This window comes from Micropterus dolomieu, linkage group LG19 (genome assembly GCF_021292245.1).
Source record: "Micropterus dolomieu isolate WLL.071019.BEF.003 ecotype Adirondacks linkage group LG19, ASM2129224v1, whole genome shotgun sequence".
NCBI lineage: Eukaryota > Metazoa > Chordata > Actinopteri > Centrarchiformes > Centrarchidae > Micropterus > Micropterus dolomieu.
In genome coordinates this window covers 18,254,939-18,282,772 of record NC_060168.1, presented here as the reverse complement: position 1 = coordinate 18,282,772, position 27,834 = coordinate 18,254,939, and the positions used below count along the sequence as shown (strand labels likewise).

General features: G+C 40.0%; 1 protein-coding gene across 4 annotated transcripts in view; it reads left to right on the top strand.

Moving 5' to 3' along the window:
- Positions 1-1,132: 1,132 nt before the first annotated feature.
- Positions 1,133-27,834, top strand: part of pcdh11 (protocadherin 11) — a 138,240-nt gene continuing 111,538 nt past the window's right edge. For 3 of the 4 annotated variants that reach the window (XM_046030611.1, XM_046030610.1, XM_046030612.1), the window contains exons 1-3: positions 1,133-1,860; positions 7,434-8,017; positions 13,687-16,194. In XM_046030611.1, the coding sequence (XP_045886567.1) occupies positions 7,475-8,017; positions 13,687-16,194 (3,051 nt within the window). In that variant the 5' untranslated portion in view covers positions 1,133-1,860; positions 7,434-7,474. Of the gene's footprint in view, positions 1,861-7,433; positions 8,018-13,686; positions 16,195-20,673; positions 20,905-27,834 lie in introns of those variants that run through there. The other variant, XM_046030613.1, reaches the window with a different exon arrangement.

Sequence of the window (27,834 nt, the reverse complement as noted above, 5' to 3'; positions counted from 1 at the left end):
CAAAAATAATCATCTGGCCCTGCCCCTGTCACTTTGTCTTCAGGGATGAGTGTTGTGACATGAAATAATGTTGAAGGAAATGTTGAACAGGTGAAGAATTCTCTTACAACCATTTGTTGTATGAAGTGATGGCAAAGGGACAAGGTTAATCAGTTCTAACATGGTGGTGATGTGACCTTTGTGTGACCACAACCCTTTATGACCCCCATAAAAGCACCTGTGGGAATCTACTTTAGGGTATTTGGGGAGGGAACACCCATGCAATTTAACAGCAGAAAAGTGACAGCTTGGTGATTTGTGATCAGTGATTTTTGGGCCAATCAATATGTTGCATTGATGCCTGTCTGACATTGTGCCCTTCAGCTCATCAACAGATTTGTTGATGTTTCACTTCAATGGTTCTTCAATCAAGGTGTTGTGGTCCAAAATGCAGGCTTTGCAGCATTGTTTTACATACAACTTTAAGCACTTTGCTGATAATGAATATCTGATTCATTCTTCAGAATCATTTTAATGAGGCATTTGAGTTACCCTGTCAATTTTTATACAATGACATGTCCCTTCATTTTCCAGCTAATCCCTTGTTGCCATTTTATAATTTCCTGCATTTCAAGTGTTCATCATAAATAAAGTTAACTGTGATAGGCTCAAACACCACAGGAATTATTTGAGACCATTTCATACATGGAAACTATGGATACTGTGAACATACCCATTATCGGGCTAATTTATCTTCTCATCCCCGGTAAGAGCTCTGCCATGGCCTGTTGACACTCTCGGGAATGTCTGAAAAGAATTTGAATGTCATCATTATTCAGAGTTGAGATGATACAGTAGACCTAAGTGGAATTGAAAAGCAGAAACAAAGCTCCGTTTAAAAGTGAACAGTGCCCCCCTCTTGCTTTCAGGCGGTTTTCTGGAGCCGTGTGGCTACTGCAAACAGCAGAGGCGTCTAAGGGTTCCACACAAACCCCCGCCATCCACCTACATCTCAGTGCGAGGATCTCTCCAACGCAGTGCGGCTTTAAGAGGACCGGGGCTCTTAAATCTGCGGTTGGCTCCTCCTTCCGCCATGATGTCAGTCGGAGGGAGAGCGAGAGGGAGAGAGGTGGGCAGTATTGAGGAACTGAGTTCATACAATACTACTGAGACATCTACAGCTTAGCAGACAGATACGGTGAACCGCCTATCCCGGCTCCTGTAAGTGATGCTGCACTGAGGCACACTTTGATCCAACTCCATTGGGGGGGCGATGCGCTCTCTGCATCCCTCCTTTAAGAGTTTTTTGGGGAGCGTGCACAACCTCGCATCAGTCAAAACAAGTGGTTATGAAATAAATTAGGTGTAAGCTTTCTGTTTTTCATCAGAAGTACATTTTTTTTGCATTCTTGGATTGAAGTTTTACGCGCGGGTCAAGAAGTCTTTAACGCACACGTGTAAATTTGTTGGCAGCGATTTGAATCAGGCAAAATAAAGTAGGATTGTCAATGCAAACGTAGGCTAGGGATACAAAGTTAATGTAAAACAAGCTTGGATCAATGCGTATCCGTCCGTGGGATTGCGAGCCCAAGACATCCGAAGAGGAATTACAGCGTCCTTTTCAAACAAAGTTGATCGCTGTGCATTATTTTTTTTTCTGTTGCACATGAGGACCACAGTTTATAGCGCATGGATAAGTTTGTAGTGGATAACATTTTTTTTTCTACTTGCATTGCATTTTGCTGCCGCTTCTGATGAGGATCCTTTCTCCCCCTTTCCCCTACTTCAGTTTAATTCGTGGCACTTCTTTTTTTGTAAATCAGTGATGTCTCTACGCGACGGTACTCTCGGTTGATTTTTCATCCTATTCGAGCGGAAAAGGTAAGCTTTGCTCTTAATTCTGACTTTACTGTTGGGTCAAAATGTGTTTTACTTCAGGGGTCTCTAAGAATATGTATGCACATGACTGGTCTGCCTCCTGAGCGCATTCAGAAACGCTGGAGAGCGCCCAACAACCTAATTTATGTGGTTCGTATAAAATCAAATTGATGTCCCAATACCGGCGAGGACATGTGTTTACAATTACTGAGAGCAACATAAGCTGGGCGAAATTTCGTTATAGTTTACAAGGCACTTGGATAAATCAGCATGTTGCGACATTTGATGTTCCGTGGGTTTTTCCTAGAGCTGCTCCAAAGATATAATGGGCGTCCCCGTGCACCTGATGTAAATAGAAATTTTCTTTGGATAAGGTGGCATCGTGGAGAATGTATGCTGGGATGTCGCATTATGAACGTACACCGCGCGGTTGGTCACGACTCCGGCCGTTACATAGTGTTGCTCAACACTGATCGCTTGATAGATAGGCCTACTTTCTAAGAGCATCCAACTGCAGAGACTTGTCAATGCAGGTTTCTCAGCAGCTTGGCCGCTAAGCTCGATGCGTGGGTGCGCGGCAACAGCGCGATCCTGGTCCAGCAGTTCAGCTGTCAAAGACCATAACCTCAGGGGCTATCAACCTGTTTACGCGCAGACTCTGGGAATAAAAAATATATTAAGATGTATTTGTTTTCTACTAGGAATAGTTCAAATAGTCACGATATATATCCCCGCTGGCTTAAAGATTTGCCGCCACAGTTGGTTGTTTGGGTTCTTAATATGCTATACCTGCTCAATATGCAATATATTATTATTATTATTGGACCTGTTTTTTTAAAGATTCCCACAAGGCCCATTGAACTCAATATTTGCTGGACAATTAAATCAAATGGTAATGTGTACCTTCCCAAGGTGAGCAGCATATTTTTGCTGTAGGCTAAGGCATTAAATTAAAACAAGAGAAAGGGAGTAAATGGAAACAGAGTGAGTATTTGTTTGATTTACAATGAATGTAATAAAACCATTTCATTTCAAACTCACCAGTAGGCACAGGGCAAATGACCACAGTCTGCAATATCCTGATGTACAGCACCTGTTACAACCATGTATCCTATTGTATTGCATGCATCTGATGTATTCAACTAAATATTGACTGCATATTGGTTCCTCCCATATCTAAAGAGGTTATAGAGTAACTAACCTGTAGTCTCAGAGAAGCTTCCCAGGTGTCAAATATGTTGTATTTTTGCTTTGCTTTTAGTTTTCATGTTATAGCGTAAAGTTTGGTTGATGGAATACACCCTGCTCCTTTCAAATGCAGGCTTGCGCAGTCCTATATATAGTTTATATTAAAAACACACTCAGTTTCATTGATCATTTATGGCCATCTTTAGTTTTAGATCTTCTCCTGAATAGTTTTCTGATATTCACCACTACTATAATAGTGAAACAGTCCTTTTCACTTCCCGTAAAGGATAATATATTGAATATGACTATCCACATTGAATTTGTCTATATCAACAGAAGAATTTTCCCCTGTAATATGGCCTCTTTGTCAAAACATGTCAAAGAACGTTTTCATAGATTATAGTGTTTTGTTCAGTATTATTACAAAATGTATTCTATTTGAGCAGTTATTCATAACAAACTCAGTTTCATGCTACACTTTAAATTGTCTGACATTGTTTAAATTAACTGCATGGTTTCTCTGACAGTTTATTTCTTTGTCCATAATTTGAGGCTTTGTCTCATTGACTTTAAAATTTGTTACTTTTAATGAAAAAGTTAACATTGAAGATGATGTAAAGAAACACCGAAAAAATATTTAGTTATATTTAGTATTAGGATTACATTTGCATGTATGGACTGCCCTCTTGAGGACCATGATTACAATGTTGTAAATTAATCTTTCCTTTTGCTCATGCAGATGGCGAGAAATATTACCTAGCAACCATTTAATTACCAGTACAACTCTTCATAATCCAAGTCTATCGAAGAATTAAGAAAATGACTTAAATGTGAATAGCCAGTTATACAGTCAAACAGCATTGCAGCAAACATTGTGCTACAAATTATGTGTCAGTGTTGCTATATCATTGATTTATTTTTTCATTGATCAAAGCTTTTGTGATCCCCAATGCCAGTGATATTTGAACTTGAGTATACATCTTTTGTAAGCTTGTCAATGTGTCCATTTATGTCAAGCTTTCTCGCACTGTCTCGCTTTCCAGTTGAACGTAGTTAATATAGTCATTGTTGAAGTTTCCCCAAGAGAAAACAACTTTTATTCCTCCACAGTGTAAAGAGAATTGTTCTAGCTGTGTGGACTGAAAAAGAACTGACTGATCTTGACAGAAACCTGGTCTGTCAGGCTGTCAGCGATCCTTAAAGCTCTTAAAAGAGAAAAAGCCCAAGACAATCAAGAGTATTACTTCTACCGATGCCCTCTTTTAAAAATCTCTTTGGATCCTCAGGCAATATTGATATATACAACAGTTGTGAAAACCTGCCTTTGACAGTTAAAGGACTCAGGGTCCCATCCTCAGACTAACTACACTGAAAGTTTCCAGTTGATGATATCTTTAGGGGTGAAGGTAGGGTGTGACAGTAGCTGTATGTCTCCCCTCTCATTGATACCTTCAGCGGATAAAAAACACCAGGAAGGCCTGTCCATCACGCTGTTGTGTAAAGTGATCCAGGGCTGGCCTGCTCCTCTTCACTCCAAGTCTCCCAAGAGGGAGGCTTGAGTTTGGCTACTGGATTCAACCTGCTGTCTGGGGCTCAAAATAGCATTTCAGGAGACTAGTGAAATGTAAGCAAAGGAGACACTCTGACTGACACCTAGGATTTCTTTCTCCCTCCCTCTTTTTTCCCCTCCAGCCCAATTCCTTCTCTCACCTAGCCTATATCTCATGGACAGGTTTATAAAGAGTTGTGACAAGTGAAAAGACATGCAAATGCTGGGAAATCATGTTTATGACAAAATACCCACATTAAGTTAACAGAATAAAAGGGGGTAAACAAGTTTGGCTGTTACAACATGTTGTAGGGAAACATGTGTCTCTTGCCTATAAAATATTTAACTTCATAATTTTAGCATTTTAGCTTTTATTCGGAATAGATAGCTCACTCTCTATATATACTTTATATGTACAGTACATTTAGTGTATCTCATTAGCATAGCCAGGGCATACTTTTTGATAATACATTTGTACTCCTGCATGTTGTCTGAGTCAAGAACATACTACACCCCTTCATCCTGTGGAACATCATTGTCACTTACAAGGGAGAGGAAATCTAGATCATGCTTTGATCTTTTCTGTTTTTTCACTTCGGCGAATCAGCCAATTTAAGGATGTAATTTAAACTTCATTATGCGTTGTGCGAGCTCAGCCTTGGACTGCCTGGCGATCATCATAGTAAAGAAATTGCTGCTCACTTTCGGAAAGATACACACTTCAAAGTAAAGTGTGACACAGTTACTAATGGGATATATCCCATCAATATTTTGACATGACAACGCTTTTTGTGCTATAGAATGAATAACCCTCACACTGATCAATGTCAGCCACCTTTTTTTTTCTGTCCAGCTGTACTGTAATGAGTCTCATGTGACTGCTTTATGAAATTTTTGAAAAGAAATCTGTCTGTAATCTGGATGCATGAATGCCTTGCAATTGTTGCTGATTCAAAACCAGCTTAATTAAATTCTTATTTTTAATCAATTCCCCTTTGTCAGTAGGCCGAGAGCTTCAATGGCTATGAATGCTGTTGCCTTGCCAATTTAGAGGACCCCTGTAGTGCAGTTTAGGTAGTCATACCTTTTTACTGGATATTGTTTGACTCATGTAAAAGGATGGAAATTTCATAAAGTAGGAAATATTACGGTTCCCAAAGAGCTCTTTAAGTCCCTTGTCACTGCAGGTATGCATTCACCACCTGTACATTGTTTCTGTGATGGCTGTCATACACTTTTGCCATACTTTGAAGGAAATGGGCGTTTGATTTCAAGGCAGCTGCCTTATGAATACAAACCAATATCTCACGGAAAATCATATGAGGTTGATAAACACTCAGGGGGTTGGTAGACCTAAACTCACAGTGGGATAGGAGCAATGAAATTATATTATTTGTTAAATATATTGTGCTGGAATACACATAGGGGAGGTCACTTATTATTATGAGAAGTAAACATAGCTGTACATTGATGGCTTTACCCTGATATGTCATTGCAGACTGAAAACAATCACAAGACCTGTTCTATTGTTCCACTGAAAAATCAACTGAACACAAATATACATTGATAATTAACATTACTGTGTTGTCAAAAATCACATAAAAGCCTATAAAGCCTATGGATTAAATAAATGAATAAGTCAAATTGTGAGCTAACAAACTACATGACGTAGCTAACCATAATAACTAATCAACTAACCTAATTAACTTGTTTAATTAACAGTTAATATGTTATGCTAGTATATATTAGCAGGGAAGGCATTGCAGAGTATGACTCCTTCATCATCTTCCAATGACCTACTTGGGTTTTGGCAATCTGGGTTTTTGCCCTTTGGCAAGCTTTTGCACATATAAAACAGTTTACAAAAGATTTTGTAGAACAACAGCATCAAATAAAGTGGCACTCAACAAAAGAAAACATTAATGAATAATGTTCAGTGATGGTAAACCCATCTGCACTGCATTTTCTCAGGGTTTTATCATAGGCGTCATTCAGTACAAACAGTAAACTGGATGCTATTTAAATTTGATGGAGAAAACACATTCGTTGTAATGTAATGAGGTTATGATTAAATTTCACTAATTTGACTGATGGCGGCTCCAACAATAAATAATTTCACATTGCTGTCTCCTTCCACTGCAGTTACTCTAAACAGTGCTCTTATCATACTGTGTATGTTTACACACATGGGCGTTCAGGAAATATTTGAGAACTCAATTGTTTACATTCAAAGCAAATGAGGTTGTCCATTAATAACTGCAAACTACTGCGTGTTTGTATGAGTGTTCATGCATGGAAGCACCCATATGTAAGGCTCAATTTTGCTGCCTCCAAATCAGCTGAAGTCTGGGTGTGAGGTGAAGTTTATGAAGACACCCCTGCACCATATTGACTCGCATTGATTCAGACATGAATTAAGTTCTTCTCCTTGCTGTGTTTTTCATGCGCTGTATTTTATGAACAAGCTTTCAAAGTAAACAATGTTATCGCAATAGTAAATGCAACTGCTTTCATACATCTCAGTTTAAGATATGAAATGGTTCATTACCGAGATGAAATGGATTGATGGAATACGTGAACTACTAACCTTTACATGTCCGCTTGCTCAAAGGATGTCATCAAAGGTTAATTGTGTAAAACTGACGTTAATTCAGTCTCGAAGACATGGGAAGGATGTGGGCTCATAACTAGTTAGGATGAATAGGTCAAGTTGAAAACTCTCCATGAGGGAAAATAGTACTAATTACAGCAGACTTGAATGCCATGTAATTTTGTGTATTGACATTGTGTGTCTTTCTCTCTTCTTTTCCTTCTCTCTGTCTTGACTCTCCTGTGGCAGAATTACTGCTGTAGAAGTGAAGCTCCCATCCACTCTTGAGTATGGACTTAGCAAGTCAGGCTCATGTGGTGGTGGTGGTCTTGCTCACCTGTGTGGTCTTGCTATGCTGGGCCCAGGAGAAGGACTACACGGTGAAGGAGGAGCAACCAGAGAACGTCCGAATCGGGAACCTGCGCAAGGACCTGGACCTCAACCTAGACCCCAACATCAGGCTATCCTCACCGCTGCAGTTCAAGCCTGTGTACAAGACAGGTGACGTGCCTTTGGTGAGGGTGGAGGCCAACACAGGGGAGATCTTTACCACCAATCACAGAATTGACCGGGAGAAGCTGTGCTCAGGGGTCTTTGCTGAGAAACGCTGCTACTATGAGATTGAGGTGGCCGTGCTGCCCGATGAGATCTTCCGATTGGTCAAGATCCGCTTCCTGATCGAGGATGTAAATGACAACGCACCCCTTTTCCAGTCCACTGTAATAAACATCTCCATCCCTGAGAACACAGCCATCAACACCCGATACCCGGTGCCCTCAGCATTTGACCCCGATGTAGGGATCAATGGGATCCAACATTATGAGCTGGTCAAGGTGAGGCTCACCCCTGTTTCATTCATGTATAAAATCAAAATGAATATGTATTTTGTTAAGTTTTAGAGTGGCCAGAGGCTATTAATGTATGCAAGCAATCTCATGTCTAAACTAAAAGCCATTTTGTAAATTTTGTTTAATTTAGAACAAATGAGTGAGTGAAAGATATTGATAGTGAAATGTACAGGCCTGAAGCCTCATGAGACTGGTACAGTCTTCAATTTACTGGTTTGCTTTATGGACTTAATAGAATAAATAGCTTTTAGTAGAATAAGTAGGCTTTTTGGAAATCCTAGTACATAACAATTACATCATTTGATAAACAAAAGACCACTGTAGAGATATATCTTACACTTACAAAGAGATGAAATGGGCTAGAAAGTGTGAGATGAATTGTCTTTTCAAATAACCCAGTCGATGACTGTCTCCAACACAAGAATATTAGTCAGCACACATCATTAATGATTCTCTGACATACTGCTATGCCTTTTTCGTGCCACCTGTCTGCATCAGGTGGGATTAGTTGACTATTTTAAGTTGATGTTTCCTTATTTAGATTTTACATCACATCACATCAGATTCTGCCTTAAAGCTTTTCCTGTAAACCTGCCCTATTGCTATAGAGCTGTAATGCTGTAGTGTATAACCATATAGGAAATTGATGAAACCTACAATGTTTTATACCAACCATTAATATTTCCAAATGCTTTATATCATTATGAGAGAAGGCTATAAAAAGGGGAAGTTGTCACTATGTACAGTAATATCAGAGAACACGTGGTAAAATGTGCACACACAGCATATACTGCATGTCCAATTTCCAGCAACAGGTTACATGTGCTGAACATAGTAGATTTAAGCAAATGGAAAAAAACTGCATTATGTTAGGTATCTCATGCAGAACTAGAGGAAAGCTTTTCTTCATCATCTAATTGATGCCGTATTAATCTGCACTGCAATATTCTGTTTTTCTTAATGGAGTCAGCCCAAAATCCAGAAATGTAGGATACTATCATGCATTCTTCATTTAGACAACACTCTGTGCTTTGTGGATAGATGAATATTGGAGATGACATGAGCTCCTACAAATGAAGTGTAATTAAAGAGGGAGATGCAAGCACTCTGGAGGAAAACATAAACATAATAAATAAAGAAAGGTTACCGGATTTGAGAGCACGGTGCGAGACAGAAATGTCAAGTCCATCTTGGAATCACAGATGAAGTTAACACTGGGTTGGAATGAACAGAATCCTTGCTGTCCGTGTCTGCCTTGAATACCAATTTGCATTTTTAAAGAGTCCCACTGCCAAGGCCTCTCCAGCGCAATGTCCTGAATTGTTCATGCCTGGAAAATCACCAACCAAATGTTCTGCTCATTATGGTGATCATCTGCAATCATTTTTTGCCCTTTTCACAATATAAAGCTTCTAAAATCCTTGCCTAGACTGTGGTTGTATTATCTTTTGCAGGAATTCTTCTTAGAGCATCCTTGGCACTGCGTGTCTGATTCAGTTCTTCTCATTATATTCTTATTGTACTCGATATTAATTTCCTTGTGTTCCTGGTTCCATTTGCGCAAAACACAGGGAGAAGCATTAAAGGAGCCAGAAACATTTTCAACCTTTGGTATCCATTATTTCAGAAGTGCAGTAGAAAGCCAAGGGTTTAGTGGGGAAGGAATGTGCAAGCATTTCCTAGAATAGCTCTTGGCCACTAAGCCACCCTTGGACTATCTTTGTATGGTCCTGTGAGATTTGTCTCAGAAGCTCCCTCAGAATGATAGTTTGCCCAGCTTCCTTGTGTTGTGCAGGGCACAGTGCTGAAATCGCTACCATTGTGTAGCACAGTGAGCCGTACCCAATGGTAAGACACTCCACATGTAGCATCCCTGAGTTGTCAACATAAAGAACAAATGAAAGAAACATGGTAGCCTTTTTTGGATAACTTTGTTCTTTTCGAAAGCTAAAGGGTACAACGGGTAATTTCCTCCCACACAGTGCTCCAGCACCACACATAATGGTTGGTAATCACACATTGAGTGAAACTCTGCCATCAGAGTAGTGCAGTGGTGTGTTACGTCACCTGAACTGCAGAGAAGGCGTCCTAAGAAATGGTCAAGGTCAGAGAAAGCAATCACATGCATGGGTGGAGGAGGATCTCCCATGAAAGCAGATTCAATCACTTTACATATTCACAAGATAACTGTCCAATTCGGAAGCATGCTCAAGACAAAAAGATATTCTGCTGTTGGTTTTAATTGGGATTTAGGCAGACAAACATTGGCCCCTTCCCTTATTCCAGTGATGTATGATTTTGCAGCATCACACACTACATTAATCCAAGTTGCATCTATGTCAATGTCTTCAGACACTTTTAAGGTGGGCATCTTGTTCAAGTCATTTCATGTAGATCAATATTCTGCTGCTGCTGGCCGGGGTATGCCTCACTGATAAATGGGATGATGAAGTGGGTGTCTGTATTTTGGTTGGGCAATCTGGAGGACTCTTAGACTTAACCTTTTGCTACCTACCTAGGTTTTTCCTGGGGTATTTTGCAATCCACTGCAACATGTCTATCTGAAATACACCTAAGATTTTTGAGTGGATGAAGTGGTCTTTTTGCTCGTATTCCAAGTCTAAGCTTAAATAATTTCATTCCTAAACTGATTCTAACTTTGCATTTGAAGATGCACAATTTATTCAAGCTCCATCCCCAAATAGCAAGAAAAATTTGATTAATGCATTGCATGCTGCCTATAGGCAGTGAATAGGACTTTTGGGCAGAGAGCTCACTGTCAAGCATTTCCAGTTTTCATTAGCATCCTATTTTGACACATTATCCTCTTCTAGGGGTTGACAAAAAGAGACAAACAATTCCTTTTGTCTTAAATATATGCATGAGATCATGGCCAGGGGCAAAAGAGGATGAGGGATGGAGAGAAAGAATGAGGGAGGAATGAGTGAGAGAGACAGAGAGAGAGTGAGTTTCTATCAGCTTTATGAAGAGGTGCTATAGCTTGTGATGAAAAGCCCTCCCCAGTTAGCCCCATCCATGGGCATCACCGTGACTAGAGTTCTCCTGATATATTCACAGCCCAATCTCAGTCTCCTCTTAGTTTTAATAAGGTCATCAAGTTGACTGAAAGATGCATCCACTGATAATCTGAGGTGCTGTCTGCAGAGCAGGATTCAGAGTCATCCTTCCCTCATCATAGCCACCTCTGCTACTGTCAGTGCCGCTCAATAATTTTCATTTAAATTAGCCAACTCTGATTAGTGTGTCTGATTGTGTGCATCCCACATATATAGTGCCATTGATCCCTCTCTGATCACTGCAAAGACCTGTGGCACTGTAATGTGGAATGAATGGCAAGTAATCAAAGTTCAAGAAGACGTACCTGAGCAGAATATGTGTGGTGAAAGAGTGAGGCATGATATAATGTGCACACTTAGCCATTTAGAGAGCTTCGTCCTTCTTGCTCAGCCTTAGGGTTTCCAGTGAGTGATTCATGCTAGTATTTGGCCTTTTCTTAGCCTGCCCTAGATCTTATCACAATCCACCAGACTAATTCTGCATTCAGGAGGATGCACAGCCTGAGAGATAGCTCTCTTCAACTTATTGAAATTCGCTGAGTGCTGTCTTGTCAGTTGTAAAATTGTGTGAAACCAAGACAAAAGCATAGAGGAAATGCTGGCTCATAAATCATTGTGCAGCATTCCCTATGACACATCCTAACTCAACATCCTACTATTAACATCAGGCTTTGCCAAATATCAGTGTGCAGATACTCAGCTACTGTGCCGAATCTGTGAACTATTCAAACAACTGAGGATTGAGGAGCTTTGTGCGGATGGAGTAGTGCTTAGCAATAGAGCCCCCAGAATGTTGTCTTGGACCTTTCAGTTATGACAGAAATAGTTCTTCAGTGTGCATAAAGATTCAGCATAGTTCATCCATAAGGCAGTATGTCTTATGGATGAACGTCGTATTCCCACATATAGATTTATATGCAACATCTGTTTATCCCTATATGACCTTTGCTTGCCAGAAAGATCACAAAATAAGGTCTGAAAGATCATTGCTGCAGCATACGCTGGTTTAAGTAGTTCTGTCAATCACTGATGTGTTGACAACATTTCCTAAGCAAGCAGTTTTTCACAGTACACAATAATTTACATGCTGCAGCTGCACATTTCCTTATGTCGGCTACAACACTATGTTGGCACAATGACAGTCTTGGTTTTAAAACCTACAGAGGACTCTTATGCTCAGAGTTTGGTTGAAATGTTCTTTCGTTGAAGGAGGAGAATGTATATATCTTAATCTCATTTGATAGCTGTGCCTAGACAGAGTAATCTCTTCCAACATTATGTGCAGCATGAAGCTTATCTCTTTAAAGAGGATGCTTTTTCTTGTTTTACCATGAAACTGCTTCTGACTGAAAGAGCTTCAAAGGGCTTCTTTGTTTTATAATGTGCATGCAGCTCATTCATGGGCTTGATCTTCTTCTTATTTCCTCCCCCTGCACTCTCTTTTTCTCCTTTTCTGTCGTTTCTCTCCCTCGCTCGTCCTCCCTTTCTATCCCCTCTCTTTTAATTTTGAAAACATGTATGGATCCATACCCTACCCCAACTGAAATTGTACATATTAGTGCTATTTTTTTGGTGGAAGGCAATTACTCTTCACAGCCCGTGCCAGTTCCACCGGTTTCTCATGAGGATTACTTATGCATTTGTTTTCATTTTCCTCCGGCTTTACTTTTGCCTAGATTTGAGTCTTTCTTGAGCAAAAAGCCTTTCTAATATGCAGGATTTTTACTTCTCTTTCTTAATCTATGGTGATCTGGTGTTGCAGTGTATTTAAAATGAGAGCTTACTGGTGTGTCTCTCTCCCATTAAGTTGTTTATTAATGTTGCAAGGCTGTTCTATTCTAACTTGACACAACATAGGAAAGTAGAGTGAAATCTCATTTTAGTGAAGGCAGAATAAATCTTAAGAGGAGGCTAAAGAGGTAAATGAATCCTTTAAATCACTATTCTCTAGGAGGGGTGGAGGGGTGGAGGTCACATTTTTAAAATAATTAATTAACTGGCATTTCCTATTTTTCTGGGGCATATGTTGTCTATGCAAGAAATGACTAAAACTTTGAAACAAGAAACAAGTGATGATTAGCAAATTTGAAATTTTTGATTTATGGAGACCCAACTGAGATGAGAACCAGCTACCTTGTTTAAAAATGTCCTGGGCTGTTTAATTTGCTCATGATATTCATCACTGCCAAAGAGCCTGATCCTTTGAACGGTTACAAATGAACCTGAGTAACCTAAGGAAATACATCAACAAGCTGTTTGTCTTTCTAAGACAACTCGAAAATCTACAAAAAGAACAAGAATGCTTCAGAATAGTATATATCATTACAGTAACCTGTACCTTTCTTTGTTATTACATAAGTAAAAATGTGATATTCTTACTTTTGGTATTAATATGTCAGTCTGGCTTTACAATGTGCACAACATATTATACTCTCTAGCCTTAGCGCCTCAGATCATGAGGAAAAACTAATAAAAAAATAAATAAAAACAACAATCAAAATTTTGTGTTAGTCACATTGAAGATTATGTGTGCTAAACAGAATAAATGTAACTCAAAATGCTGTCATTTCTTTGCAGAGTGTCAGCGAGTTTGGCTTAGACATCATTGAAACTCCTGAAGGTGACAAGTGGCCACAGCTTATCGTTCAGCAGAATCTGGATCGCGAGCAGAAGGACACCTTTGTCATGAAGATAAAGGTGGAGGATGGTGGCAACCCTCCCAAGTCCAGCACTGCCATTCTCCAAGTCACCATCTCTGATGTCAATGACAATCGTCCCATCTTCAAGGACAGTGACTTGGAGGTCACAGTACCAGAGAATGCCCCCATGGGGACATCGGTTGCACAGCTTCACGCCACGGACGCAGACCTGGGTTCCAACGCACAGATCCACTTCGCCTTCAGCAACCAAATCTCTGCCTCAACCAAACGTCACTTTGCCATCGACAGCTCTACAGGACTGATCACTGTGAAGCAGCCACTGGACAGGGAGGTAACTCCTGTTCATAAACTCATTGTCCTTGCCAGTGATGGCAGCTCCACCCCTTCCAGAGCCACAGTTATTGTTAATGTAACTGACGTTAATGACAACGTTCCCACCATAGACACTCGCTACATTATCAACCTGGTTAATGGAACTGTTCTGCTGTCTGAGAATGCGCCTCTCAACACCAAAATAGCCCTAATTACTGTTACTGACAAGGATGCAGATCTTTATGGCAAAGTAGCTTGCTACACCGACCATGATGTTCCTTTTCGGTTGAAGCCTGTCTTTAATGATCAATTCTTACTAGAGACAGCTGCCCCCCTAGATTATGAGACGACTCGAGAATATGCAATTAAGATAGTGGCCTCGGATAGGGGGACGCCTCCTTTGAACACTTCAGCTATGGTTTTAATTAAAATCAAGGATGAGAATGACAATGCACCCATCTTCCCCCAGCCGGAAATCCAACTTTCCATACCGGAGAACAATGACCCCTCTACACAGTTAATAAAAATCAGCGCCACTGATGCAGACAGCGGACATAATGCTGAGATTATTTATACTCTTGGCCCTGATGCACCTGATGGGTTTAACATAGACAGACGGTCAGGAATCCTTTCTGTTGGCAAACGACTGGACAGAGAGAAGCAGGAGAGGTACTCATTCACTGTCATAGCGAGGGACAATGGCTCCACGTCCCTGCAGAGCAATGTCACTGTCAGGCTAATCGTCCAGGACCTTAATGACAACAGCCCAGCTTTCACACACCCTGAGTACAACTTCTATGTGCCTGAAAACCTGCCTCTCTATGGAACTGTGGGCTTAATCACAGTGACTGATGCAGATGCAGGAGATAATGCTGTTATAACCCTGTCCATTTTGAATGGGAAAGATAATTTCATCATCGACCCCCAAACTGGTGTGATCAAACCTAATATCACGTTTGATAGGGAGCAGCAAAGCTCCTACACATTCATGGTCAAGGCAGTTGATGGGGGGCAACCTCCAAGCTCCTCTTATGCCAAGGTCACTATAAATGTAGTCGATGTGAACGACAATCGCCCCGTGTTTGTCATCCCATCTTCCAATTACTCATATGACCTAGTGCGTACCGCCACTACCCCTGGCGCTGTGGTCACCAGAGTGTTTGCCATTGACAATGACACAGGTATGAATGCTGAGCTGCAGTACAGTATTATCAGCAGCATCATCATCACATCTAGGGTCTCCCCTCGAGGTCTCTTTGCCATCGACAAAACAACAGGTAACATAACACTGCAGGAGAAAATAGTTTCAGCTGATCAGGGGCTACATAGGCTGGTTGTCAAGGTCAAAGATCTAGGCCAGCCTGAGTCATTACATGCGATCACACTTATCCACTTGTTTGTCAATGACACTGTGTCAAATGCTACCTTTATCCAAGAGCAGCTGCGAAAAAGTATGGAGACACCCTTGGACCGTAACATAGGGGACAGTGAGGTAACACCTCAAGCCAATGGATATGTGATTGTTGTCATAGCTATCATAGCAGGGACCATGACTGTCATCTTGGTGATATTTGTGACTGCCTTGGTGCGCTGCCGGCAGACACCCAGACACAAAGTAGTACAGAAGGGCAAGCAGAGTGGCGAATGGGTGTCACCCAACCAAGAGAACCGTCAGATCAAAAAGAAGAAGAAGAGAAAGAAGCGATCCCCTAAGAGCCTCCTCTTGAACTTTGTGACCATTGATGAATCCAAGCCTGACGACCCCACCCATGAGCATGTTAATGGTACACTGGACCTCCCTGTGGAGTTAGAGGAGCAAACCATGGGGAAGTACAACTGGGCCACGACACCCACCACCTTCAAACCCGACAGCCCAGATTTAGCCAAGCATTACAAGTCAGCGTCCCCTCAGCCTACATTTCAAATCAAACCGGAGACACCAGTCGCCCCAAAGAAACACCATGTGATCCAGGAGCTCCCCTTGGACAACACGTTCGTGGTGGGCTGTGACTCACTTTCCAAGTGTTCATCGACTAGCTCCGACCCATACAGTGTCTCAGAGTGCAGCTGTCAGGGGGGATTCAAGACTGCGGGGCAAATCACCACCCGACAGGTAATTCATGACTTCCTTTTTAAACCCACCCACACTAGTCCCCACTCACACACCCCTTGCTGTCCCATGGTAGGTGATGTGAAAGAGGGAGGGTGGCAGCATGGAGCCAGGGGATTTTCCCACACAGACCATGACCATGTCTACATGAATGTCATTTGCACCTAAAAGTGACTTGCAATGAAACGAAAGAATAAAACATAATTTGTTGCAATTAATACAGCAAAACTTTCATGGTACTCATTGTTATTAATTCATGTATTCACCCTCCTTCAAAAGCAACCATAATTGCATAATCATTTGCAAAAATACACATGAAGGTCAATTTCATATTCAAAAGCTTGAGTAATGGCAGCAGTGCAATTATGATGGCTAGCTATTTTAAATATCAGTGTGAGTGGTTGGTGGCAGTGTAGCCTGATTTAGAAGAGCCTGGGATAGGCGGCAATGATTGAACTCTCTACTGATGCATTTGAGGTCAAGGGCGAATGAGGCTGTGTGCTAATAGATTTGACTGACATGTTTAAACAAGGCTAGCAAAACATAAATATGGCAGCCAGAGTGACAATTCATCAGGTATTCATTAGGGCAAAAAGTGTGACGGTAATAACACAAAGCAAAAAAAATTTCTTTTGACGTGCTAAAACAACTTGATAAATAATCCCACTTTTTGTGTCTTTTGTCCTCAAAATATTAAGTGCTGTTTTAACTGTGCCAATGAGGCTTTGTGAGAAAGAAGCTCATTTGAATGCCAAGGTACAGCAAAGGGCTTATGATTCCCTAAGAGATATGTGCCAAATGCGAAGTGCCCCAATAAATAAAAGCCAGTGAGGGACATAAATGTAAATCAGAGGTAAGGAGAGGTGGCCTTGCTCAGTGCTGACAGCCAGAGCCGTGTGCTGTGGGGAAGACTGAGTATTGCTTGGGGCGGGGGAGGGGGTCACAGGGATCAAGGTGACGCAGAGCCTTGAGACCAATATACTTAAACACCAAGGGAGCAGTAGTCCATAAAAAAGCCTGCCAGGCCAACGTTGCATTTAGCCCATAAATGTTCTACTTTAATGACCCCAATTATTGTTATAAATGGCATATGTAGATACACATTCTTTAAATTAACTCACATTGGAGAGGATGCAATGACAACAAAGGTTTGCCGCTGTGAGGTGTTGTAGTTTGGGCTAGAGAGGACGTTGAAAAATCATTGTATCCCTAACACATGAGTATACGTGTTGATATTTTACTTGCTATCACCAGCACAATGGAAGGCTGACTCGTCTGTGCACAGGGTAGCAATTTATTTATACTGATATGTGCGTATATAGTTTTCACAGTGTCAAACATCCAGTTGAATTTGCTGGCATTTTCTTTCTTTTTCTTTCCATTTTGTTTCTTTTACGATTTTTTGAGGGCTTGGTTGCATTTGCTTTCGTTTTTGTTACTGTTTTGATCATAATTATCATAACTGCCATTCATCCAATTCTGGGTCAATTTCATGATATTGCATCAATAATTGATTCTGTTAGATGAGGTGCTTGCTTTTGTTTGTGTCTAGCCTCATATCGCACACAGTTTTCAGATATTTGGTTCATTTCTGCCTTTTTGCTCCCAGTATGTGACATCTAGCAAGCATTAAAATCCCTCATGGCGTAGTTTTGGTAAATGAGTGTTGATCCTGTGAAATATTGTGCTTAGGATAATTTATAAAGACACCCACACAGAGTTGATAGTCATTCCCTTCATCCACCTTTATTTGAAACCCTAGTTAAAAGCTATGCTCTGCCATGGTACATTATACATAAGCTTACTACATGCCCTTGGTACCAAAGATTTAATTCATAATGTGTTTATACGACACACTGACAAGATGTCATGAAGATTTTTCCATCTTATGGTAGTGACTGCCCTGAAATATGTAGAAATATTCAGTCTGTGTTCTACAATTCTGAATTATTATCAGTCATGAATTTTATGCATCAAGGATTTAAATTGATTTTCACCTATGTTGCTGATCAGAGTGGAGTATTTTTGTCTGAATAAATTAAAATCAATGAATATATGATTAGTAAACATCCTCCCAAATCGTCAGGCACTCTTTGTATTAGATTATTTTGAAGATATATTTATCCAAGAGAATTCAGGTTTGATCTGTATGATATAGTCATATGGTGTCACATAATCCCAGAATTTGAATATTATCAAGAAGAATGTTCTTTTGGTTCTGGTCACCAAACATATCTTCAGTGATTTTAACCTGATAATACATCACAATTTCTCTTTCCCCTTGAGCAATTGACATGTGATGCTTCCTACTTTAGACATTGGATTTCCCACCAGTTTTAAGTGTGCTTATTTAAACCCTGTTCAATGGGAAAAAATAGCATGAAGCTTTGCCTGATGAGAATCGGAGGCTGCAAAGGTTAATTAAATGCACTAAAGGGTTAATCACTCGTAATACAGTATGATTAAAATCACTGTAATTAGGTTTTGAATGGGCTGATAAGAAAGAAAAAAAGGCAGCCATCCTTTAAGATTATAAGTGATGCCACGTACTTCCCCTGTGAGTCAAATTCTCAGGAGTGACAAGTGACAACAGATGACCAGCTGTCCCGTTTGTTGAAGCCCTATTATAATTTCATCTCTGCTCGATTTAATCTTTGTGCTTCTTTAAAGAAAATCTATTTTCAAAGTCTAAAGAAGAACACTTAAAAACAGCAGTTCTTTAAAATAGTGTGAGGTTTGCTTTAATCTAAGGAGGTTAAAAAAGAGAATATTTGAGCACTCAAGATTTTGAAGAGATCATTTCAAGTGTGGCTGTTAAAACAAAAGCTGCATTTGGTCTGTCATTGCCAACTTTTCAGTTTCTCTTGAGCCTAAAGCTAATACCAGAAGTCCAAAAGCAAAGATCACAGGCAGGTTGTCATGTGTTCCTTTTTTGTTCATCAAGTGACAGATGGTGCTTTAGTGCCTTTACAGTGATCTTTCATTGCCCCACACCCTCCCACACACCTAAAGCAGCCTGAAAATAAAGCAAAGATAAAAAGCCTACCCATGGAATAACAATGGGGAGGGCACACAGGAGGAGATGATTATGGTTTAAGGTCACCAAAATGTTTTCAGGGACTTTACAGATGTAGCCGATAAAGAGTAAAGCTTGTAAAAATACTTCAGAGACTACAGATTTGTGCCACCATATGGCTTCATTATACAGTGAGAGCTGTATTTGCAAATGCAACCCCCCCCCCCCCCCCCCCTCCCTTCTCTTCTCAGTTTTTATGCATCTCATCATTTTCTTTTAACCCCTACCCCATGATATTAGAGGTCAATCTGCCTCCAGTGATGAGGAGCTCTTGTGAGAGTATGTGCTTTAGCGGAGGCAGATCAAATGAGTACCACCCTGCTTGAGTGATATCAGACATCACAATGAATTAAAAGGCTAATACATTCTTTTGTTTGGCCCATAATTCTGGGGCCAAGGAGCACACAGGGTCACCGCTTAACGATACTAACCTCATATGACTCAAAATAGCAGAAACTGCTGTTAGTGGTTTTGTAGTATCACATACGCATACATTACACTTTGATTAAATACCCCTTAGACAATAAGTATTGTTGTTTTACCTTATTTATAATGCAATTTATTAACTTTATAAAAAAACATCATATTATAAATGTGTTGGATAACAAGGTCAGCAGTGAACAAAGTTTTTGCATATCGTCATTTATTTGTGTGGGTGAAGGCATGGGCCTTTCACACTAGCCACCCATGGTCTGATGACAAAGTGCTTGTGCTGACTCATAGTGGGTGCATACCCAGGGGCGGAAGCCATGATTTTAAAAGGCTAACTAGGCTTGTTAATCAAATTTGATGCCAGCGTTACATCCCAGCGACTGATTATGGCTTTATTTTATTTTATTATCACTGGGGGTTTTTTTGTTTGTTTTTTTTCTGTTGAGTCATTGCATCTATGATCACTGTGCCTTGCTAATATAAGCACTACCAGGTCAGATTCTTCCTGATTCAAATATTGGCAAATGTGTTGCTAACCTTCTTAGGAACAGAAAACTGTCATATTCTGTACATATCAGAGGACCCACTGGCAAGGGTCCGAAAGAAAGAGTGGGCCTAAATTGATCCAAATGGCTTTTTGAGGGGAAATGAAGAGTGCTGCACTAGTGTGGTGGGAGACAAAAAAGACAAATTGGGAGTGATAATTGGATAAGATTGCATGCTCTGATAAGTACAGGAAAAATGCACAAGCTTGTGACACTTGTAGCATTCTTCAAGGAAACCTGACAAGATAATGACTTGATTGCCAGCCGTGCCTTGAAGAATGCTTTTTTTTATCTTCTACACTCTTCAGAGATTTTTTATTCAGTGTTCAGTGTAGCCTCGCACTGATAAGGCTACAGCTTAGGCTGCTCAGAGCTCGATGATATTGTAACTACAATCTCCCTATATCTGTCTGTCTCTCTATATTTCAGGAGACGGCACTGAAACCACCACACTATGGCACACTCTGTGGCACAGGTACAGCTCGCTCCCACAGGATTAAAATCAATCTCTAGCTCGCACTACCTAAAGAGAGAAAAAGAGAGAAAAGAGAGAGAGAGAGGGGGCAGAGGGAGGAAAGAAGGAAGGCGAAAACTGAAAAGGTGAAACAAGTACTTTACTGTCTCTACAGCCTCAAACCCCACCTCTTCATACAATCGAGAGAAAAGATGAACTTGGAAGGGGGGGAGGGGAGGGGAGGGGAGGGGAGGGGATCTCAGAAAAAGAGAGACACTTCATGTTGCCTGCCTGAATCTTGACAAAGCTCCTCCTGTGAATTTGTTGGAAGTTTGAAATGCTTTATTGAGTCCAATGCTATTACTTACCTGTGTCAGTGAGGATGATACTGTATGCCCAGAACCCTCCTTAAAAATGTCCCACTCCAGCACTCAATCTGTAAAATAGGTGTTAAATACAGTCAGTAGATCTGTAAAGTATGTTTATATGTATGTATGTATATCTATCACAGAGTTGATGGTGTTTATATTTATTGATTCCATTTCTTGGCCTTGTTTTCAAAGCTGCCTGGTGGCCATTTTATTTTCTTACTTTCTGATTTTTGTATTATTTGACGTTGCTCTATCTGGGCTTGCTCATGGAACTAATGACTTCTAATGTGTTTATGCTGCAAGGTTTACAACCCGTAGGCTTACATTAGTATTGAGCCCACATTACAGTGTACCTTTTCTGCCAACTTTCGCCTCTTTCTGTCCAACTTTTGAACCGACTGATAGCATTGTTAGTGAAGAGTGTGGCTAATGTTTCAGAAATATGCATGGACCCACAATACGACCGCATTTGTAGTCCTTTACAACTGTGCTACTGATCGCCATGCTGTTATTACACTGGGAGGAATGGTAGGACAAGTTTAATACTTTGAGCTAAGCTACAATCACAAGGGACTAACTGCTGGGGTTATAATCAAAAGCTGTTTATGTGGGGCAGATTTGAAGAGCACTAAGCCTAACCTTTTGTATGTCACTTTCTATTCGGAAGTGATTTAACCTTTGAAATCCACATTAAAATGACTCCAGATGGTAAAAAAAGAATAGTAATCCTCAGACAGTCTTTAATATGAGTTGGTAAAATGAATTGACTTTGTGCACTTATTTACACTGACAAAAGAAATTTCAAAAGAAACATTGAACACCAAAATGAAAAGGTAATCCAGGCTTCAGTTGAAAAACAGCAATAAGTTAACATTTGACAGAAAATCCACTATGGTGCACTTACTACTTCTTTGGCTTCTTTGTTCAGAGCATCATTTTGCTTCTACTGTTTCTACACCTATAGAATCATCATGGTACAATATGAATAGAATAATTTCTACAGTATACACTAGTAAATGGCTTGATGGGTTAGCAGCATCGTTGTTTAATAGTTCTGTTAATTGGTAAGCTGAAGGTTGCTTTGATAGGTAAGGCCTAAAAGGCACCTACAGTACATACATATGATCATAGAATTAAAGTCATTAAAATAGACATAGCCTGTGCATTCAATTGGAAATGTACAGATGGACTGGACCACAGGCTGTTTACCCTCTTGTGAGAGACTATATATAGTTAAATTAAATTACTGCACAGATCAGAAGCCTTTTTGATTTCGTTCCAGTCTTAATACTGTATGTCATGGTTCTACAGACTATGTCTATTTTAAAGCTGTTAATTTTATGTGTTACCTCTTTGAGAGACAGGTTGTTATTACTGAATGAGGTATATTCATGTAATTATGGTATCAAATGTATTCACTACTGCGTAGGAGCCACAGTATGAAATATACATAGCATCCTAGCACTGTGTAATGATTAGATTTGCCTGATTTTTGGGGGAAAGAAAAAAAAATACCCTTACATGGGGAGAGCTTTTGTCCTTGTAAGGGAGACAGACAACCTCACTTTTATTCAATGTGAAGTACAATATGCACCTTACATGATCTTTGTAATTGACTTTGATTTGCCAGTGTGGAGAAAACTGTAAATGTTTTGTTTATGTATGTGTGCGCTTCTGAAATTTATTAAAGTCTTTTGCATTGTATTGCATATTTTGATGACTCTTCTTATTCATTGTTTTGAGCATTCAATATTAGTCTACATCACTCAGTCAGTTGAGTTTTATGCACACCGTCCTGTATCTGCTTCATGAGAACAGTAAGACTAAAATGAGGCAAAACACATGTTGGAGAATAATAATTTGTTTTTCTCTCATACAGTTAGCCCGCAGGATATAGTATATGTCAAACAGGCTGTGGCCTATAGAGGTATGTGTGGTTGTGTTGGTTTGGACATCATTAATTGGCTCATTTTAGCTATAGAAAAACTGCCTATACCTCATTTTCTTCTACATTTTGCAGCAATATAGCACTTAACAAGGAGAAAGAAAGGAAGAAATGGTTTGGATATACATTGCTCATTAGGAACAGATTACAGATAAAAAGTTATGGAAATCTAGTGGGAGCATTTCCTTTGAAGTGCACAGACAGAAAACAGCAGAACAGAAGCTTTTTTTGGAATAACAATTTTTTTTTTTTACCTCCATGAGAGCCGATAATGATCATTTGATAATGATAACCCTGCTATTATGATGTACAGTAGTGCACAAACACAGGATTTAACACATCTAAGAGGAAGATTGATGCTAGAGGGTACAATAACCATCGCTGTAACATTGTGTTATGCAGTGTTTATGCGAATTCGATCCAAAAATACAGACTTGAAAGGCATAAAACAAAGCCAGAGTAGAGACAACAGAAAATGTTTAATTGCTTATCAAAGTTACTTCATATTTTAAAACTGAGAAAGAGCTAATCAGTTCCCTCGGGGAAAGTGTCCTTGGCGATTTGAGGAAACGGTGCACACTCAAGTAGAACATTCTCATATAGAGAGTGCATAAATGTCATCTTTCTATTAATAGATGAATTTAAACCTGCTAAATGCCTCATTCTTACTTAAAGAAAACACAGAGCTTGGGTAGATCATAGGGTAGTTGTATCTCTTTGAGCTAGATAAATTATGATTTGATTTTTTTGTGTTATGCATAATTAGGTAATGAAATGTTTTCAAATTAGCCATAAATACAAATAAAAAACTCATACTAAGCCACAGCATTAATGAGTCTTAACGTTTGTGCATGAAGACAGAGTAGGCAATAGATTTTTCTTCTGTATTGGAGTGCAAAGTCAAAGGTGAGAAAGAAAGGATAGAGAAAAGGGGAAAAAATTATTGTAAGCAGTAGTTGCTGGTCTGGTTTCTAACAGAAAATGTCTCTGGTATGTCTCTGGACCATTTTGTTGTCACTCCTCCACTCCCATAGAAATGTGCAGTTGTTACGGGGCTCAGCATGCGCTTGTGGTTTCGGTCAGCTCACATTAAGTGCATTCCCAGTGATTTTTATCATCTATAAAATGTCTTTTAAAGGTTGTCCCATGGTTGTATTACAGTTGTCACTGAGGGAAGTGTTTCCAGAGTTTCTTTACTGACATATTGATTTGTGATTTATGAGGACACAGTATTCAATTTCATCTAACAGGCCAGGAAGCTTGTTATCTGTAGTACATGTGATTACATTTAATGCAATGATATGTCTGCAGATGAAGCAACATATACAGACCCTCACACACAGAAGCTTACATATACACCCACTCAGCAATCTGTTGTGCTGTGATGGTGAGGTTATCCATATGGTCTTTAATAATAGTATTCATTTTATTTTTTTTTGGACGTCTTTATTTCACCATTCATAGTATGGCTATTAGGCTTCTTCAGCCATTTCCCACAATAAAAAACCTATAAAAAACGTAGTCATCATGCATACGTGTTTATTATCAGTTATTAATAATAAGCTCTAAGATGAATCAGAAACCAAATATAAAGTTTGTGATTCTGAAAAAGAGTGCACACAGCTGGCTCCGTGACTTTCCACAACCTTGAGAATGCAATCAGTGAGATCAGTACTGCATCCCAGTTATCAATTCTTTCCCTCTGATAAATGTAACATAAAACTACAACATATATTCATGTGGATAACATTGCAAAGGAGCTATCGAGATGGCGAAACCCATTTTTTCTTCACATTACATTGATTTTGCAAGTCACTCACATTCTCTTCTGAGATCACAGTCCGCTGCAAACAGTATAGAATGACAATTCAAGATTACAGATTGTTTAAAGTAAAAGATCGCTGCAGTTGCTGTCTGAGCTAACTTTTTAAAAGCAATGTGCATTGAGTAATCTGAGCCCCACTGGGTATCTTAAGACATTTCTCTAAACTTGCATAAAAAGCAGTGATTGAAAGTCTGTATTGATTTGTTTCTCCCTCTTTACATCTGCATGTTTTTAGTGGTGAAATCAGATACATAAAGGTGCCTTAAACATGAATCTGTATTCTGGGGGTTGAATACTACTAAAAACAATGCCTCCGATGTAAATGTTCAAGTATGGATACTATAAATGTTTTAAATTTATCATTTAATGTTAGGGTTGTCTATGAGGAGGAGTAGGTCAATTAGCCTAGCAGCAAGAATGTTCAGGGTATGATGTGAAGTTGTCCTGAAGCAATGCTGACTGTCTAAGCAGGGCTATTTATGCATGTGTTGTGCAGTGGAGCAGGAAACAAGAAGATGCTGTCTTTCTGCTGCACTCCACTCAAGGCAACACTCCACACAATTGCTGCCAAATCTCTGCCAAACTGAATAATTCAATCATCCCCTATAGCTGCGGTGGTCTAGCTACCTTTGTGTGTGCAACAATCAAATCAGTGTGGAAGCTCGCCGAGTGGTTCTTTCTGAGACACTGAGTAGCTCTACAGCCCGGAGATTGTTTTCATTGAAAACAATTCTGTTGATTAAACGAGGTGTGACTGTGGAGCGGGGATCTGAGGAACATCGATTGCTTGTACAATTGTTTGTTCCTTGTTAAAAGTGTGATCTAAAACAGTAGTTGCTGATAGTGTGCAAGGAGCATATGGTTTGCTGTTGTGCCTGCAAGGCAGTTAGTGTGTCCCTGTCTACCCTAAAATATTCAAGGTAGAAATCCACTGTGATTGCTCTTGTAGGATTAGTAATGCCCTCACTATTGACAGCCACGCGAAATGTTTTGGAGATGTAGTTGCTGGTGCTTTGGCACCCACTCTGCCCATTCCCTCATCCCACCCCTCTTTAAAGTAATCACATGGTTTCTACTTAGTTTTCCCCATGTATATTAAACACAAATCCAAAACAAATGCAGTAAAGAGGAGGCAAAATGTATTTATCATTATAGCTGCTAGGTGACTGGTGGTGCATTTGCATTCTGTGGACATCTGCAACTAAGCTACAGCCACATAGAGGTTGTTTGCATAGAAATTTGTCCCTCATTGAAGCATACATTGGAAAACCTGTCCAGCAATCTATCATGATGTTGGGGCTAATAAATGCAGTTTTCAAACCTAGCCACGTCCCACTGTGGGTCATTGTTCAACACTATGTGGTGCTGTCAATGTAGTGTAAAGCAGAGGCTCCTTTCTGAGGTATAATTGATCTCTAAGACAATAACGATGACTTCAGTTTCCAACAGTCAAAACCTGAATGCATTTAAACACTGTTGTACTATACTAGATATATTATGTGGAAATATGGTAACCACATACCATATAATCACAAAAGCATCCATTCCTGAAAGTGATATTTTACATCAAGATAATTAAACAGTGTTAAGGACATGACAGGATGCAGCAGTTGTTTGCAAGCTGAAGGTAGTCAGACTAAAAGGCAGCAATTTAAGACATTGTCCAAGGAGGGCCATGTCTGTGTCCTCCTTAATCCTGGTAATCCTCTACAGAATTCTTGATTTGCTTTTGTAAAAGAGATTGGGAGATGATAAGATGCTCGTCCGCCTCCTTAGAATAGCTGATAATCTGGTTTGAACAGAGGACTCAGGGGGTATTTAGCCTGCCTTAACATTTGCCCAAGCAGATGGTGCTGACTGGGGAAGGCGCAACCTTAGTCTCCAACCCCCTTGCTCTCTGCATGGTCCACTGTGGGGGGAAAAAGAACAGTGGGATGATAATCAATGTTGTTTATTTTGCTGCTTGACTCTTTAAGTACTTTCAGCCAGATTATAAGCTTTTGCAGGGGATAATCGGGAAACCACAGACAATTGCCTTTTTCCATCCTGACAGTATCCCCCCATGAATGCGTAAAGAAGGCGATTTAAAGTAGATGCCGACTCTTAATTCCTGATTAGTCCCATTGGAAACCCTGTTAAAATTAACTGGACACTGCACTAATCACTGCATTTCAAACACCCCCTGTTCTGGCGCAGAAGACATACCATATCCAGCCTTGAGAAGACATCCCATGGGTGATATCTCCATAAGTACTTGTGTTTGAAGCTGCCTTTTCCTCAATGGGATGACACACACACTATGAACCCCAGAAATCTACTCCAGGGTAAATGTAACACTTCAGGGCTGAACTGTGAGTGTGCTGACCTCTTGTAAAAACAGACAGAGTAGAGGCAAGCCCTTTCTCTTCTATTTTGTAAGGTAAAAAAGAAAGAAAGTCTTATTCAGTCTTATTTCAGTTGCACATGACATTGGCCGTGTTTAAAATCACAACAAATGTGACAACTCTTTTTTGATAGAGTGGCTGTGGATCATTTCACTGTCCCATGATGTCTTTCAGTAACTGGGGCAATTCAATACCTCTGATCGCATGCAGTGTGTAAGCATGACTGCATATAAGCCATTAAGTCATTTATATTGGTTTCCTAAGCCCACCTCACTAACCTTATGCCTCTGGCAAGCTTCTCATCTTGAACTGGACACCTGCAACAAAAGCATTTGTCTAATGAGATCAACCCATTAAATAATTAGAGCCTCACATAACATAAGTAGGATGACTGTGGGAAGCTTTGCACGTACGGAAGGACTGTTTAACCAAAGCATTTTTATGCTTTTCCTTCTTTTTTTGTCTGTGCAGTTGTGTTTTATCACAGGATATTGTACATTGCTGTCAGGCTCAATCTGGGGCAGAAACACAAATCACAAGCAGGGGCCCCAAATGCATCCCGCTCAAACATCTACTCAGTACCAAGATAATCCACACATACACAATAACAT